This window comes from Myotis myotis, unplaced genomic scaffold (genome assembly GCF_014108235.1).
Source record: "Myotis myotis isolate mMyoMyo1 unplaced genomic scaffold, mMyoMyo1.p scaffold_m19_p_5, whole genome shotgun sequence".
NCBI lineage: Eukaryota > Metazoa > Chordata > Mammalia > Chiroptera > Vespertilionidae > Myotis > Myotis myotis.
In genome coordinates this window covers 80,527,888-80,544,350 of record NW_023416357.1, presented here as the reverse complement: position 1 = coordinate 80,544,350, position 16,463 = coordinate 80,527,888, and the positions used below count along the sequence as shown (strand labels likewise).

Genomic DNA, 16,463 nt, shown 5'->3' with positions numbered 1-16,463 from the left:
GTACTTAAAAGCATCTGAAATTATCTTATTTATTTTCTTACCCGTATTCTTGGGGGAGAGTAGTGAAATGCAGAACTTAAGAGCAGGGGAAGTGGTTTAAGCTAACATTTCCTGAATGCGTAACCTTGGGTAAATTGGTTAACCTCTCTGAGCCTCAGGACCTCAACTGTATAATGGGGTTGTCGTGATGATCAGGGATATGATGCCTGGCACTACATGGACTCAATACATTTTCGCTAATATTATGATAATGGTTAAGATTTATGGCTTATGGCTACTATCCCATGGCCTGAAACTGCTGAATGAACCAGACAGCAATCTTCACCTAGTGTGTGGGAAGCAGACTCCAACCAGCTGCCTTGCGGAGGGAACGCCATTTAAGGTGTGGCCAAAAGAAATGCATGTGCAGTGGGTAGCAGGAAGAAGATGTGACGGAGTCCTGGTCGCAATATGACTACCACTTTGCTGTGGCACTTGGGCGAGTCACTTCCCTTCACTGGGCCTCAGGCTCTTAAAATGATGGGTTGAACTACCGGTTGCTCTGCTCCCTGCCAGCTTCCAGGGGTTCCCGTTTGGGTCCTGTGCTCCCATTTATCTACTATATACTCTTCAGGGTTAGGGACACATGGTGCCTCCAACTTCCACAGCCCTGCTTCCTAACAGTTCAAAGCTGCCACCGAGAGAGTTGACCTGGATAAAACATTCTTGGTTTAAGCCTTTGAATCCAGAAACAAAGTCTCAGCCCTGGGCACTGGACCTTCTTTCTACCTATGTCCCTCCCTTCCCTTGTACCTCATCCACGTTAGTATTTGAGCCCTCCGGGAGGAGAGTCAGCCCTCACTGTGTCCCACCATGGGCTGGCCACAGTCATGAAGACCTTGGCCTCAAAGTTATTCTCAGACATGCACGCAGTGTGTGTACAGCTGGATGAACACAGATGCATGTGCCTGTATGTACTTGTGGGTGTCTGTAGCTATATTTCAACTTGTTCCCATTTTCCTCTCAGTAGTGGCAGGAATGAGATTAATTAAGAGAAAGGACTGTAGGATTGCAAGGCTGGCATTCTTCGAGGAAATAAGTCACCAGTCAAATGAGATGTTAGTCTCCAGGACTGTTTTGGACCCAACATCCTTTGTCTGCACCGCCCTTCAGGTATGGCCATGGTTCCCAGGACTTGGAGATACATGGATTGGGGGATGGGGGGAGGAGCACCTGTGAAGCTCATCGAGCTGGAGCTTTTCCAAGGGGTCAGGAGGGCTGCAGGCTTAGGAGCAGGCACTTCTGATAGTGGGTCATGCCGAGTCCTTTGTCCCTTGCATCATTGCTACTGCATTTTCCAGCACTCTCCACCCTATACTGAAGTCGCTGTCTGCTCCTTGGGTCAGTCTGGAGGACTGGGCAGACAGCTGGTAAGATCTCCAAGGGGGACATGGACCAAGGGAGGGTTTCTCTTCCCTTTCTCAGTCTTTGTTTCAAAGCTGAGCCCACCTGCCCTACACCTGTCTGCCCAGCTTACCCTGGATGCTCGAGTCTGTCTCCCTGCTAAAGCTGAGGAACAAGCTTCTCTCTGTTTGTCTTTCCCTCAATGCCTCCTGGGGTGAGTGGCTGCAGAGGGACAGGTTTCGGAAGACAAGTTTGGTCTATTGTGCTGAAGGGGGAATCTGTGCATTGTTCAGTGAGGAGTGTTGTGGGTTGGGCTTGCCCAAGGTGGGGCAGATGAGGCCCTAAGAAGGCTGGTCTCCAGGGTCCAGGCAGTCTGTATGACCTTTCGAGGCGTTCTCTTTCATCCTCTAAGTTTTAAGACCCAGTTGTTTTTCCTTTATTGTTTATATACTCTGATGATTTTTCTACTGCGTTGTGGGTCTTTTCTAGAGACCCACAGCATTTAAGATTTCATTTAGAGTTTAAGAGGTTGCACTCTGGGGCTAGATTGCTGGGTGTTGAATTGTTGTAGCTCTACCACCTACCTACTAGCTATATGGCGCTGGGCAAATTGCCTAACTTCTCTGTGCCTTAGACACCTGACCTATAAAATGGAAATGATGTAGGTTTGTTGGGAGGATTTGATGAATTAATGCACAGAAAAACTTAGAACCGTGCCTGTCACATATTATGAGCTATTTATGTGTTTGTTTTTGTTATTTTTTCTTATTGATGTCTAGATGCTATTTATATATAAGGGGCATTAGCCCTTTATCTATGATATGAATTGCAAGTATGTTAACACAGTCCTCTGTTTATTTCTTTTTTTATTTTGAGATAACGTGGATTCACATGCAGTCATCAGAAAGAATACAGAACTCCTGTATATCTTTCACCCAATTTTCCCCAATGGTACCGTCTTTCAAAACTATAGTACATCACAACCACCAAGAAATTGAAATTGATGCAATCTACCGACATTATTCAGATTTCACCTGTTTTACATTTACTTATTGTGTGTGGGTGTGTGCGTGTGTGTATTTAATTCCATGCAGGTTTTTGATGTGTTGATTCATGTGATCGCTACCACAGTCAAGATGCAAAACAGATCACAGCGACACCTCCTGCTCCCCTTCTACAGCCTTAGCCACCTCTCTCCCTCTCCCCTCTGTAACCTCTAGCAACTACTAATCTGTCTTCCTTTCTATAATTTTGTCATTTCAAAAATTTTCTATAAATGGAATCATATATAGTCTTTTGGGATTGGCTTTTTTTTTTTTAAATCCTCACCCAAGGATATGTTTCCATTTATTTTTTAGAGACAGTGGAAGTGAAAGGGAAAGAAAGAAAGAGAGAAATATTGATGTGAGAGAAACACATTGATTGGTTGCCTCTTACACAAGACTTGACCAGGGTCTGGCTGGAGCCTGCAACTCAGGTACATGCCCTTGACTGGAATCGAACCTGTGACCCTTCGGTCCACAGGCCGACACTCTATCCACTGGGCCAAACTGGCTGGGGCTTGGGATTGGCTTTTTTTTTTTAATGCAATATGAAATTCCATGCAACATGAGATTTATACAAGTTGTTGCAGGTATCAATAGTGTGTTCCTTTTTATTGATGAGTAGTACTCCATGGAATGTATGTACAACAGTCTGTTTAACCAGTCATCCATTAAAGGACATTTGGGTTTTTCCAGTTTGGGGCTCTTACAAATAAAGTGTTTATGAACATTTGTGTACAACTTTTTGTATGAATGTAAGTTTTCATTTTATGCACAAGAGTGTGATTACTGGGTTATATGGTAAGTGCATGTTTAGTTTTGTGAGAAACTCCCACACTCTTCCAGAGCAACTGGAGTGTATGAGTTATCCAATTACTATACAACCTCACCAGCATTCACTGTTACCACTTTTTTATTTTAGCCATTCTGATAGGTGTGTAGTGATATCTCATTCCTTGTGTGTATGTTTTTCTCTCTCTTTTAAAAACTATATTTTTATTGGTTTCAGAGAGGAAGGGAGAGAGAGAGAGAGAGAGAGAGAGAGAGAGAGAGAGAGAGAGAGAGAGAGAGAGAGAGAGAAACATCAATGATGAGTGAGAATCATTGATCGGCTGCCTCCTACACACCCCCTACTGGGGATTGAGCTTGCAACCTGGGCATGCGCCCTGACCGGAAATCGAACCAGTGACCTCCTGGTTCATAGGTCAGTGCTCAACCACTGAGCCATACCAGCTTGGCTCATTCTAGTTTTAATTTGTATTTCCCTAATGGCTAATGCAATTGAATATCTTTTCATGTGTGTTTGAATAATTGCCATCTGTATATCCTCTTTAGTGAGATGTCTGTTCATGTGTTTGCCCATTTTCTTTTTCCTTTTTAGTTTAGAGAGAGGGAGAGAGAGAAACATCGATGTGAGAAGTATAGATTAGTTGCCTTCAGCACTTGTCAGACCGGGGATCAAATCTGCAACCTGGCTATGTGCCCTGACTGGGAATTGAGCTGGGACAAAGCTCCAATGGAACTGAGCCACACTGGCCAGGTCTTGCCCATTTTCTAATTGGATTGTTTATTGTGGTTGTTTTTAATTTTTGACCTTTGAGAGTTTAAAAAAATATTCTAGATTTATAAGTATCTTTGTTGGATATGCCATTTGCAAATACATTTTCATAGTCTGTAGCTGTTTTTTCATCCTCTTAGCAGGGCCTTTCACAGCGTAAAAATTTTTTTTTGGATGAGGCCCAATTTATCAAGTGTTCCTTTGATGAATTGTACTTTGGTGTCATTTAGTGTCAAGTCTAACAACTCTTCCCTTAGACTGAAGGTCCTGAAGGTTTTCGCCTATGGTTCCCCCAACCCCCTATATTTTACAGTTTTTACCCAGTTTGTTTAAGTTGTGACCCATTTTGAGTTAATTTTTGTATAAGGTGTGAGGTTTAGGGCAAGGTTCTTTTTTCTTTTCTTTTCTTTCTTTCTTTTTTTTTTTTGCTTATGGATATCCAATTGCTCCAGTACCATTTGTTGAAAAGACCATCCTTTCTCAAATGAATTCATTATGCACCTTTATTAAAAATCAGTTGGGCGTATTTGTATGGCTCTATGGGTCTAATTTTGGGTTCTCTATTCTGTTTCACTAATCTGTGTGTCTGTCCTTTGACAATGCCACACTGTCTTGATTACTATTGTAACCTAACCTAACTATTGTAACCAGGACTTATTTATCTTATAACTGGAAGTTTGTGTCTTTGTACCACCTTCACCCATTTTGCCCACCCTTCACTCCCACCTCTGGCAACCACCAATCTGTTCTCTATATTATAAGGTTTTTTTTATTCCACATATAAGTGAAACCATACAGTATTTGTCTTTCTCTGTCTGATCTATTTCACTTAGCATAATGCCCTCAAGATCAATCCAAGTTGTGACAAATGGCAAGATTTCCTTCTTTTTATGGCTGAGAGGTATTCCACCGTCAATGGACACCAAGGTAGTCTCCATACTTTGTAAATAGTGCTGCAGTGAACATGAGGGTGCAGATATCTTTTCAAGTTAGTGTTTTCCTTTTCTTCAGATATTCAGAAGTGGAATTGCTGGATCATCTGGTAGTTCTATTTTTAATTTGTTGAGGAACCTCTATATTGTTTTCCATAGTGACTGCACCAATTTACATCCCACCAACAGTGTACTTGTGTTCCTTTTTCTCCACATCCTCGCCAACATTTGGTATTTCTTGTCTTTTTGATGATAGCTATTTTAACAGGTATGAGGTTATTGGTTTTTGCCACGCCATTTGAATTAAAAATTTTAAATTAATTTCAGAGAAGAAGGGAGAGAGATAGAAACATCAATGATGAGAGAGAACCATTGATTGGCTGCCTCCTGCACACCCCCCACTGGGGATCCAGTCCACAACCCAGGCATGTGCCCTTGACCGGAATCAAACCTGGGACTCTTCCACTGAGGTCTATCCACTGAGCCAAAACAGCTAGGGCTGAATTTTTAAAATGGGGTGAGGGGGGGAAGATGGGATGGGAGGGGAGGGAGAAAGGGGTCCTAGGATCCAGGTCTGGGATACCCCTCACAGATGACTACAGGGAACATCCACCACCACTACCTGGTGAGGTCTAACTCCGTGGTTCTGCAAACTGTGGCTCGCGAGCCACATGCGGCTCTTTGGCCCCTTGAGTGTGGCTCTTCCTAAGCCTTAGGAGTACCCCAATTAAGTTAATAACAGTGTACCTACCTATATAGTTTAAGTTTAAAAAATTTGACTCTCAAAAGAAATTTCAATCGTACCGTTGATATTTGGCTCTGTTGACTAATGAGTTTGCCGACCACTGGTCTAACCCATAAAGACAGAACCTAAGGTGTGACCTCTCCTTGGCGATCTTCTCTGCCTCTTTCCCTCTTCCTTCAGCATTCCCTTTCTTCTCCTCTCCCCACTCTTACCTGGATGGCAGATGATGTGGAGTTGGGACCACTCTAGCCTGGAGCGTGGAGGAAAGTGCTAGTTGATGGGGGCTTGGGCAGGACGCCTCTCACAGCAATCCCAAGTAATGGTAGCTTTTCTGTTCCTCTTTCGCTTAGAGGGGGTTCAGTTCCTGAACAATATTTACAATTTCTCCCCTCACTCCCTCCTTTTGGGTTCCTTCTTCCCACTTCCTACTGCCCTTAGTCAGGGCATGTACTCCATCTCTGCAGAAGGGAGTATAAATAGAACATGCTGCCTGAGGAGACTAAAGTTAAGAATAGAGAAGTCTTCCTCACTTATCAGTACCTTCTTAAAGGAGGGATTTATTATTATTATTATTATTTTATTTTTTTTAATTAAATCTTTATTGTTCAGATTATTATATTTGTTCCTCTTTTTCCCCCCATAACTCCCCTCCTCCCAGTTCCCTCCCCACCCTCCGCCCTCACTCCCCACCCACTGTCCTCATCCATTGGTGCACGATTTTTGTCCAGTCTCTTCCCGCATCTCCCACACCCCTTTCCCCGCCAAGAATAGTCAGTCCATTCCCTTTCTATGTCCCTGATTCTATTATAATCAACAGTTCATTCTGTTCATCAGATTATTTATTCACTTGATTCTTAGATTCACTTGTTGATAGATGCATGTTTGTTGTTCATAATTTGTATCTTTACCTTTTTCTTCCTCTTCCTCTTCTTAAAGGATACCTTTCAGCATTTCATATAATCCTGGTTTGTTGGTGATGAACTCCTTTAGCTTTTCCTTATCTGTGAAGCTCTTTATCTGACCTTCAATTCTGAATGATAGCTTTGCTGGATAAAGTAATCTTGGTTGTAGGTTCTTGGTATTCATCACTTTGAATATTTCTTGCCACTCCCTTCTGGCCTGCAAAGTTTCTGTTGAGAAATCAGCTGACAGTCGTATGGGTATTCCCTTGTAGGTAACTGAGTTTCTTTCTCTTGCTGTTTTTAAGATTCTCTCTTTATCTTTTGCTCTTGGCATTTTAATTATGATGTGTCTTGGTGTGGTCCTCTTTGGATTCCTTTTGTTTGGGGTTCTCCACGCTCCTTGGACCTGTAAGTCCATTTCTTTCACCAGGTGGGGGAAGTTTTCTGTCATTATTTCTTCAAATAGGTTTTCAATATCTTGCTCTCTCTCATCTTCTGGCACCCCTATAATTCTGATGTTGGTACGCTTGAAGCTGTCCCAGAGGCTCCTTACACTATCCTCGCATTTTTGGATTCTTTTTTCATTTTGCTTTTCCGGTTGGGTGTTTTTTGCTTCCTCGCATTTCAAATCATTGACTTGATTCTTGCGCTCCTCTGGTCTGCTGTCGGGAGTCTGTATAATATTCGTTATTTCAGTCCGTGTATGCTTAATTTCTAGTTGGTTCCCCAATATAAGATCGAGGGTCTCACTAGTTTTCTTGTAGATCTCATTAAGTTTATCGGCGGCTTCTAAACAGTTCTTGAGAGACCTTAAAAGTTTGGTTCTGAACTCTATATCTTCCATTGACAATTTTGTCCTGTTTCTTTGTCTCCGCATTTTGTTATGCTTCCTTGGTGCACCCCCTAGTGGTTTTTGTTCGCAGTCTTATAGTTAAACCTTGATTGTTGTAGCTAATACCAGGGAGGGTTTGACCTCCGGGCCAGGTGGCTATGAGAATCAGCTGTGTCAGCAGTGAGAGAACTTCTGTCCTCTAGGGAGGTGCTAATCTAGCCTTTGCCTGAGGCTATCCGGCAAATGCCTGTGTGCAGGGCTTGGGCGGGGCGGGTCGCACAGGATCAACAGGGTGGGTTGGAGAGAGCAGTTATGGCGGCTCTCAGTCCTGTCCCCAGGGGCTCTGCCTCTCTGAGTCCCAGCACCCACTGCAAAGCTCGGAGAGAAAGCTGCACTCGATCTGACCGAAGCCAGACAGTCCCGCTTCTCCCGTTTGAGTCTGGGTCCCTAAAGACTCGCCCGTATCTGGAGCTCAGAGTCTGCGACTCCCTCCCGATTGAAAACGCCAACCGCGCCCTCCGCCGCCAGCCCGCTCGCGCACTCGGCACCTCAGAATTTGACTTCAGCACTGCGCCTCCTCTGAGTGTCCGTATGCGTTTCTTTTTCCTCCTAGTTGTAGGACTTCCACTCAGCCAGCGTTCCTGTGGTTCTGGGTGATGTCCCTTCTGTCTTTTAGTTTCACTTTTGAAGTAGTTGTTCAAAGCAGCAAACTCCGGCGTTAACCTATGCCGCCATCTTGGTTCCGATTTATTATTATTTTAAGAAGAAAAGCAGCCCTAGCCGGTTTGGCTCGGTGGATGGAGCGTCGGCCTGCGGACTGGAGGGTCCTGGGTTCGATTCCAGTCGGGGGCATGTGCCTGGGTTGCGGGCACATCCCCAGTAGGAGATGTGTAGGAGGCAGCTGATCGATGTTTCTCTCTCATCGATGTTTCTGGCTCTCTATCTCTTTCCCTTCTTCTCTGTAAAAAATCAATAAAATATATTAAAAAAAAAAAAAGAAAAAAAAAGAAGAAAAGCAATTCTAGGCCTCTCAGCCTGGGATAGCCAAAAAAAATCCTAGAAAGGGTGGGGGCAGGACTGAAACCCATCCTTCCCTAACATTCATATTGTTTCTTTAAAGTCACTGAAGCCCACAACATAAGCTGTCAAACAGAATGGCTTGTTTTTATCTCTATTTCTGCATCTAGGAAGAGGTTGTGGCTAGATTTTATTTTATTTATTTATTTTATTATTTTTTTAAAAAAATATATTTTATTGATTTTTTACAGAGAGGAAGGGAGAGGGATAGAGAGTTAGAAACATCGATCAGCTGCCTCCTGCACACTCCCCACTGGGGATGTGCCCACAACCGAGGTACATACCCTTGACCAGAATCGAACCTGGGACCCTTGAGTCCGCAAGCCGACGCTCTGTCCACTGAGCCAAACCAGGGCGTGGCTAGATTTTAAAGTTGAGGAGTTAGGCTTATGGAATTCATGGCTAGGGTTCCTATAGGGCCTTTATAACCATCAGCACAATCAAGGCCTGGGGGACAGTGTCAAGTTTTCAGCTCCAACACTTACTGTGTGCCAAGCTATCTTAACCTCCTTAAAACAACCAAACAGAAAACAAAAAGCTTTTATTATAGAAATGTTCATATATGTACATAAATAAAGAGAATATTATAGTAAACCCCGTGTACCCATCACCCAGCTTCAACAGTAATCCACATTTGGCTAATCTGGTTTCTTCAAAACTCACACTCACGTATTGCCCTTATTCCCTTAAAAATTGATTTTTAGAGAGAGAAGGGAAAGAGAGAAACATTGATTTTTGTTGTTCCACTTATTTATTCATTCATTAGTTGATTCTTTTAATCCTCACCTGAGGATACTTTTTTTTTTCTTTTCTTTTTTAGAGAGACAGTGGAAGGAAGATAGAGAGAAACATCGATGTGAGAGATACATCGATCAGTTGCCTCCTGTACACGCCCTGACCAGGAATTGAACCAGCAACCTAGGTATGTGTCCTGACCAAGAATCGAACCTGCAACCTTTTGGTGTACGGGACAATGCTCCAACCAATTGACCAACTCAATTAGGCCCATGGGTTGATTCCTGTATGTGCCCTGATGGGATCAAACCTGCAACTTTGGTGTATCAGGACCATGCTATAGCCCAGCGGTCACCAACCTTTCGGACCTCATGGACCATCAGTGGTCCGAGGACCACCGGTTGGCAACCGCTGCAGGGCAACATTATTTTTAATTAAAATTTTTATTGAGATCATTGTAGATTCACATGGACTTACAAAAAATAATACAGACAGATCACTTAAACACTCCCCAGTTTTCCCCAATGGTAATTGCTATAGACTGAATGTGTTCTCCCAAAATTCATATATTGAAAGCTAATCCTCAAAGTGTTGGTATTCGGAGATAGGGCCTTTGGGAGGTGTTTAGTGTCATTATAAAGAGACTCCAGAGAGCGCCCTTGCCCCCTTCCACCAGGTGAGGACACAGCCATCCACGGACCAGGAAGTAGGTTCTCCTCAGACAATGAATCTGCTAATGCCTTGATCTTGGACTTCCCAGCCTTCAGAACTGTGAGGAATAAATTTCCGTTGCTTATAGCCACCCAGTCTATGGTATTCTGTTATAGCAACAGGAATAGACTAAAACAGTAATATTTTGCAAACTATCTTATATACTGTCACAACCAGGATATTGACATTCATATAATCCACCAGTCTGATTCATATTTCCCAGTTTTGTACTGATTTTTGCATATGTATGTATTAAGTTCTGTAAAATGTTATAACCTGTGTAGGGTCCTATATCCAGAACAGTAAAGGACATAAACAGCTCCAATTTTACCAAAAGGTCCTTGGTATTGCCCTTTTATGACTACACCCATGTTACTCCTTCCACCTCTTCCACTTAGTCCCTACCATTTGGCAACCACTAAATCTGTCTTCCATTACTAAACTTTTGTCACTTCTAAAATGTTATATAAATGAAACCACACAGAAAATAAGCTTTTGGACTGGATTTATTTTTTCAGTATAACCTGGCAACTCATCCATGTTGTTGTATGTATCAACAGTTTGCTCCTGCTGCCTAGCAGTATTCTATAATATAGAAGTACCATAGTTTAACTCTATACCTGTTCACGGACATTTGAATTATTTCCAGTTTTTGGCTATTATGAATTAAGCTGCTATGAACATTTGTGTATATTTATTAAAATGCCTATATGGAATTAGCTACCACAAACTGGGGGCTAGGAGTGCTTATTGAGTCCATCATTGTTTCTAAGGGCTTTTCAGTGGAATTAGGATATGCTTTAAAAAAAATCCTCACAAAAAAAAAAAAATCCTCACTTGAGGATATGTTCATTGATTTATTTATTTTTAAACATGATAAACTCATTTTTTAAAGTATTTTTTTTATTGATTTCAGAGAGGAAGGGGGAGGGAGAGATAGAAACATCAATGATGAGAGAGAATCATTGATTGGCTGCCTCCTACACGCCCCCAACTGGGGACTGAGCCTGCAACCCGGGCATGTGCCCTTGACCAGAACTGAACCTGGGACCTTTCAGTCCGCAAGCCAACACTCTATCCATTGAACCAAACCAGCTAGGGCTGTTCACTGATTTCAGAGAAAGAGGAGGAGAGAGAAACATCAATGGGCTGCCTGTTGTACACACCTCGACTGGGAGTTGAACCTGAAACTTAAGTATGTGTCCTAACTGGGAATCAAACCCGCAACCTTTTGGTGCATGGGACGATTCTCCAACCAATTGAACCACGCTGTCAGGGCAGGACATGCTTTTTATTTTTATTTTTTATTTCAGTGAGGAAGGGAGAGGGAGAGAGAGATAGAAATATCAATGATGAGAGAGAAGCATTGATCGGCTGCCTCCTGCATGCCCACTACTGGGGATTGAGCCCACAACCCGGGCATGTGCCCTTGACTGGAATCGAACCTGGGACTTTTCAGTCCGTAGGCCGACACTCTATCCATTGAGCCAAACTGGCTAGGGCAGGATATGCTTTTTAATTTAAGCTAAAATATGCCATGACTTCATACAGTTACTTCCTAATTAAATCAAGACTACAGGAAATTGCATAAATCACTGATTTTAGATTTGCATCTTTTTTCCTGTTATAATACAAATCTACATAATTATTTCTTCCCATTTTTTTATTATGGTAAAATATGCATAAAATTTAACATCTTAACCATTTTTAAGTATACATTTGTGTTATTAAATATATTCATAATGTTGTGCAACTATCACCACAATCCATCTCCATAACTTTTTTTTTAAAATCCTCACTCGATATTTTTCCATTGATTTTTAGAGAGAGTGAAAGAGAGAAGGAAAGACAGAGAGAAGGAAAGACAGAAAGAAATATTGATTGCACAAACCCTGACCATGGCCCAGGCTGGGGAGGAGCCTGCAACCCAGTACGTGCCCTTGACTGGAATTGAACCAGGGACCGTTAGGTCCACAGGTCAACGCTCTATCCACTGTACCAAACTGGCTAGGGCTCCATAACTCTTTTCATCTTGTAAAATTGAAATGCTATACCAGCAATTTTCAACTAGTATGCCACAATAATTTTTAAAACATGCAATACCTACTTAGTCAGGGGCACTGACCTCTTTTCCCTTATATTGTCAAATTAAAAGAAATGACAATAGCTGTCCAATGTGAGTGAATCAAAATTATACCTACTTTTTTGTCAGACTGGCAAAAAATATATATTTTGGCATGCTGCAGAATTTTAGTAATTAACTTGGGTGTCATGAGATGAAAAATGCTGAAAATCACTGCTCTATACTCATTAAATAACTTCCCATTTCTCCCTCTCCCTCCCCATCCCTTGGTAACCACCATTCTACTGTCTGTCTTTATGGTTTTAACTAGTCTAAATACCTTATAAAAGGTATTTAGTTGTCTTTTTTTGACATTCAATATTATTTTATATTAGTCTCAGGTGTACAGCATAGTAGTTGATTATATATTTATGAAGTGATCCCAACGTAATTGTTTTAGCCTACACACTTTCACCTATTCTCCACAATATGACTACTGAATACAATTTAAGATTTTATGGCAGTTTTTTGTTGTTGTTAATCCTCACCCAAGGATATTTTTCCATTGTCTTCTAGAGTGGAAGAGAGAGGGGAAAACAGAGAAACATTGATATGAAAGAAACACATCGTTTGGTTGCCTCCTGCATGGGCCCTGACCAGGGCCTGAGATGGGAGAAGCCTGCAACTAAAGGATGTGCCCTTGACCAGAATAGAAAATGGTACCCTTTGGTCCGCAGGCCGACACTCTATCCACTGAGCCAGTGATGGCGAACCTTTTGAGCTCGACGTGTCAGCATTTTGAAAAACCCTAACTTAACTCTGGTGCCGTGTCACATGTAGAAATTTTTTGATATTTGCAACCATAGTAAAACAAAGACTTATATTTTTGATATTTATTTTATATATTTAAATGCCATTTAACAAAGAAAAATCAACCAAAAAAATGAGTTTGCGTGTCACCTCTGACACGCGTGTCATAGGTTTGCCATCACTGCACTGAGCCAAGCCGGCTAGGGCTGGCAGTTAATTTTGTCTTTTAGGTAGATCTTCGGATGTATAGCTAAATCAGTGTGTTTTGAAGTCATTCAGTTCCCTTCTGTGCAGTTAGGCCACCAACTAGATATACATTTAGGTTCATTTGTTCCTTTTACTTTTGACTTTCAGGGATTGATTTTTTAAAAATTAATTTTTATCATACAATCATGTAAAACATAGATTTCTGAAGTCAAATACACAAAACAAAGTATATTCAAAAGTCTTGCTTTTTCCCTTCATTCTATTCTCTCCTTTCCAAGCTAAATAACCATTAAAAATTTTAAATGTATACTTCCACTTTAAAAAAATGTAAGTATTCATTTATTTACATTTGTACCTCCCTACGTCCTCTTACAAATAAAGAGTTAGAGGGAGCCCTAGCTCGTTTGGCCTGCGGACTGGAGGGTCCCAGGTTCGATTCTGGTTAAGGGCACATGCCTGGGTTGCAGGCTTGATCCCCAATGGGGTGTGTGCAGGAGGCAGCCGATCAATGATTCTCTTTCATCATTGATGTTTCTGTCTCTCTCTCCCTCTCCTTTCCTTTCTGAAACCAATAAAAATATCTTTTAAAAAAGAGTAGAGGAAATGGGCATACTTTCTTATTCCCAACTTTAACAGGTAAGCCCTTGGTGTTACGCCATTGAGATCCTCAAAAACTTTTTTTTGTAAAATGAAGGCAACACTATCCATTCTATCTGATCTTCCACACCATTTCTTGGGAAGATGAAGGATGTGAAAAGTGGTATAAAAACATACCTGTCTACTTATATTGAACCATTTCTGGGAGAACCTTGAGTCCTGGATCCAATTTAGTACGTTTAACACAAGAACAAACAGAGGCTCACAGAGTTCATAGGCCCTGCCCAAGGTACGCGGGGACTAAGCGAGAGCTCCAGTCATCTGCCTTGCAGCCCAGGGGTCCGATACATCCACCAAGCTCTTCTTTTTTAAAACTGTACTCAAGCCTTCTCTCTCTTTCTCCACCACCGAGGTGCGTGCAGTTCGCTTCTCCTTTGCCATGTCTTCCCACAGGACTTTCAGATCAAGAGGTTCCTGGCCAAGAAACAAAAGCAGAATCGGCCCATCCCAAAGGATTCTGATGAAAACTAGTAATAAAATCAGGTACAACTTGAGGAGGAGACAGTGGAGAAGAACCAAACTGGGTCTATGAGGAATCACACATGAGAGATGGCTCACATATTTATGCTGTATCCAGGTTGCCTGCACCCTTAAATGATTGAAAGGATCACTACTGTCTGGACAGTTGGGGCATTTTAATCGGGAAATTATTGGACTCATGATTTTGCTCTGTCGATTTTATTTTCTGCAGTAGGTTGGTTCAGTAATAAACGTGAGACCTTTTAAACTGCAAAAAATAAAAACTGTACTCCACCTATAAATACCTACTTTTATAGAAAGGAGTATTTTAGGAGACCCTCGAAAAGGAAAAAGTAACAAAAAGCCTCAAGGCTGAGTGAGGCAGTTGATGCTCAAGCAACCACTAGCGCCCGGAGTCCCAGGCGGGGGCCGGCGGCTGGTGAGCGAGCGCTGCCCTCACTCAGTGGCAGCTCCGGCCCGAGCGCGGAGGCGACGGGGAGCCTGGAGACGCAGTGACGGCGCCGCGTAGGGGGCCCAATGCGAGGACGCTGGGCAGTGGAGTTAAAGCTGCCCCATTGGCACCCCGACAGGAGGGCTGACATCCTCCGGACTCCAGGGGAAGAGTCCGCCGGGAAAGGACAGCATGTCGGAGCTCCCGAAAGGAGAAATGGTACTGATGAGGATCCGTAGGGATTCCACGGCTCCGGCTCTAACATCCCGGCCTAGGGGCGGGGCGGGGCGGGGCGGAGGTCGGCCCGCAGGGGCCGCCGGGAAACCGGGGGAGGAGCAACAAGGATGACGCTAGGGAGCGTAACAGGGCGGGGCGAGGGCTTGCCTCCCCGCCCGCCTGGGTCGGGCTAACGGCTTCCGGTCGCGATGTTTGGGAGGGGCCGGGGAGAGGCGGTGCCCCGCAGCCGCTCCAAGATGATGGGCTGCGAGGAATCAGAGCTGAAGTCGGGGGAAGGGGAGGCGGCCGTAGCGGCCCCGGGGCCACCCCCGGAACCCCGCGCCCCGGAGCCCGGAGCCCCCGTGCCCGAGCCTGGCCTGGATCTCAGCCTGAGCCTGAGCCCGCGGTCCGAGAGCCCCGAGCCGCCGAACTGCAGCCCGGGGCGGGGGAAGGGGCGGGCAAACCGGCGGGGCGGGGCCCGCAAGGAGCGGCAGGTGAGCTGGCGGAAGGCCTGGCCTGCAGCCCGCCGACCGCTCCGCTCCCCCTTCCTCACCGCCCTGCTCTCTGCCCCCAGGTCCGTTTCCGCCTGGCGCCACCCTCCCCGGTCCGGGCCCAGCCGCTGCCCGTCCCTGCCGCCCCGGGCGAGAAGCCCGCGGCGCCGCAGGACCTGGGTGCGCCCGCGCCGCACAGCAGCCTGGCTCTGAGCCTCGAGCTGCAGGCCGCGCGGGCCGCAGCCGCGGGCCAGTTCGATGCCGCGAAGGCCGTGGAGGAACAGCTGAGAAAATCGTTCCAGACCCGCTGTGCCCTGGAGGAGAGCGTGGCCGAGGGTGAGGGGGGGCAGCTGGCAGGCCGGGCGGGGAGTTGGGGTGAGAGGCGCGGCTCACCCCCGCTCCCCCTGCGGTCTCAGGACTGAACGTGCCGCGCTCCAGGCGGCTTTTCCGCGACCTGGTGAGCCTGCAGGTGCCCGAGGAGCAGGTTCTGAGCGCGGCGCTGAGGGAGAGGCTGGCGCTCCTGCCCCCGCAGGCCCGAGCCCCGCCTCCAAAGGTGAGGGCCTGGGCCGGGTCCCCTCCCGCGTCCCCTGCCCTTGGCCGCCGCGGCTTCTTCCCTCTCCTCGTGTAACTGGCTTTGGACTCCATTTCCGACAGGAGCCCCCTGGGCCAGGGCCGGACATGACTATGCTGTGTGACCCAGAAACGTTATTTTATGAATTTCCACACCTGACCCTGGACAGTCTGCCCGCTCTCCGCCTTCAGCTACGGCCCCGCCCTTCAGAGGATACCTTCCTCATGCATCGAACACTAAGGCGATGGGAAGTGTAGCCCAGGAGGTGCCCAGAATTGCTTGTATTTTTGTGTTGAAAGTAACATAATAAAGTGGTTTTGCTAACAAATGGGACTTTTCTTGGAAGGCTTAAGATGGAAAGCTGTAGGTTAGAAGCTGCCTGGAAGCCAAGTATTTTGGCCCCTTCTTTAAGGAACTCCGTAATGACCAGTAGAAAACACTGGTCCAAGTAAGAGGTTTAGTTTTCATTCTTTTAATCCTCACCTTAGGATGTTTATTGCTTTTTAGAGAGGATAGGAGAAACATTCCACTGGTTGCCTCTAGTAAGCGCCAGACTGGGAATGAACTCGCCACCTTTCAGTGGAGTCCCCAACCCCGTGAGCCACACTAGCTGGAGCCAAG

General features: G+C 44.8%; 1 protein-coding gene across 2 annotated transcripts; it reads left to right on the top strand.

The window, feature by feature from the left end:
- Nucleotides 1-14,918: 14,918 nt before the first annotated feature.
- Nucleotides 14,919-16,170, top strand: PPP1R35 (protein phosphatase 1 regulatory subunit 35). Of its 2 annotated transcripts, XM_036310455.1 has the most exons (4): nt 14,963-15,274; nt 15,355-15,607; nt 15,688-15,824; nt 15,926-16,170. In XM_036310455.1, exons 1-4 carry the CDS (start codon nt 14,990-14,992, stop codon nt 16,097-16,099), a joined length of 849 nt encoding a protein of 282 aa, XP_036166348.1. In that variant the 5' UTR covers nt 14,963-14,989; the 3' UTR covers nt 16,100-16,170. The 2 variants fall into 2 exon arrangements, with proteins under 2 accessions (XP_036166349.1, XP_036166348.1); XM_036310456.1 differs by lacking the exon at nt 15,688-15,824 and having other exon boundaries at nt 14,919-15,274; nt 15,926-16,104.
- The last annotated feature ends 293 nt before the right edge of the window (nt 16,171-16,463 follow it).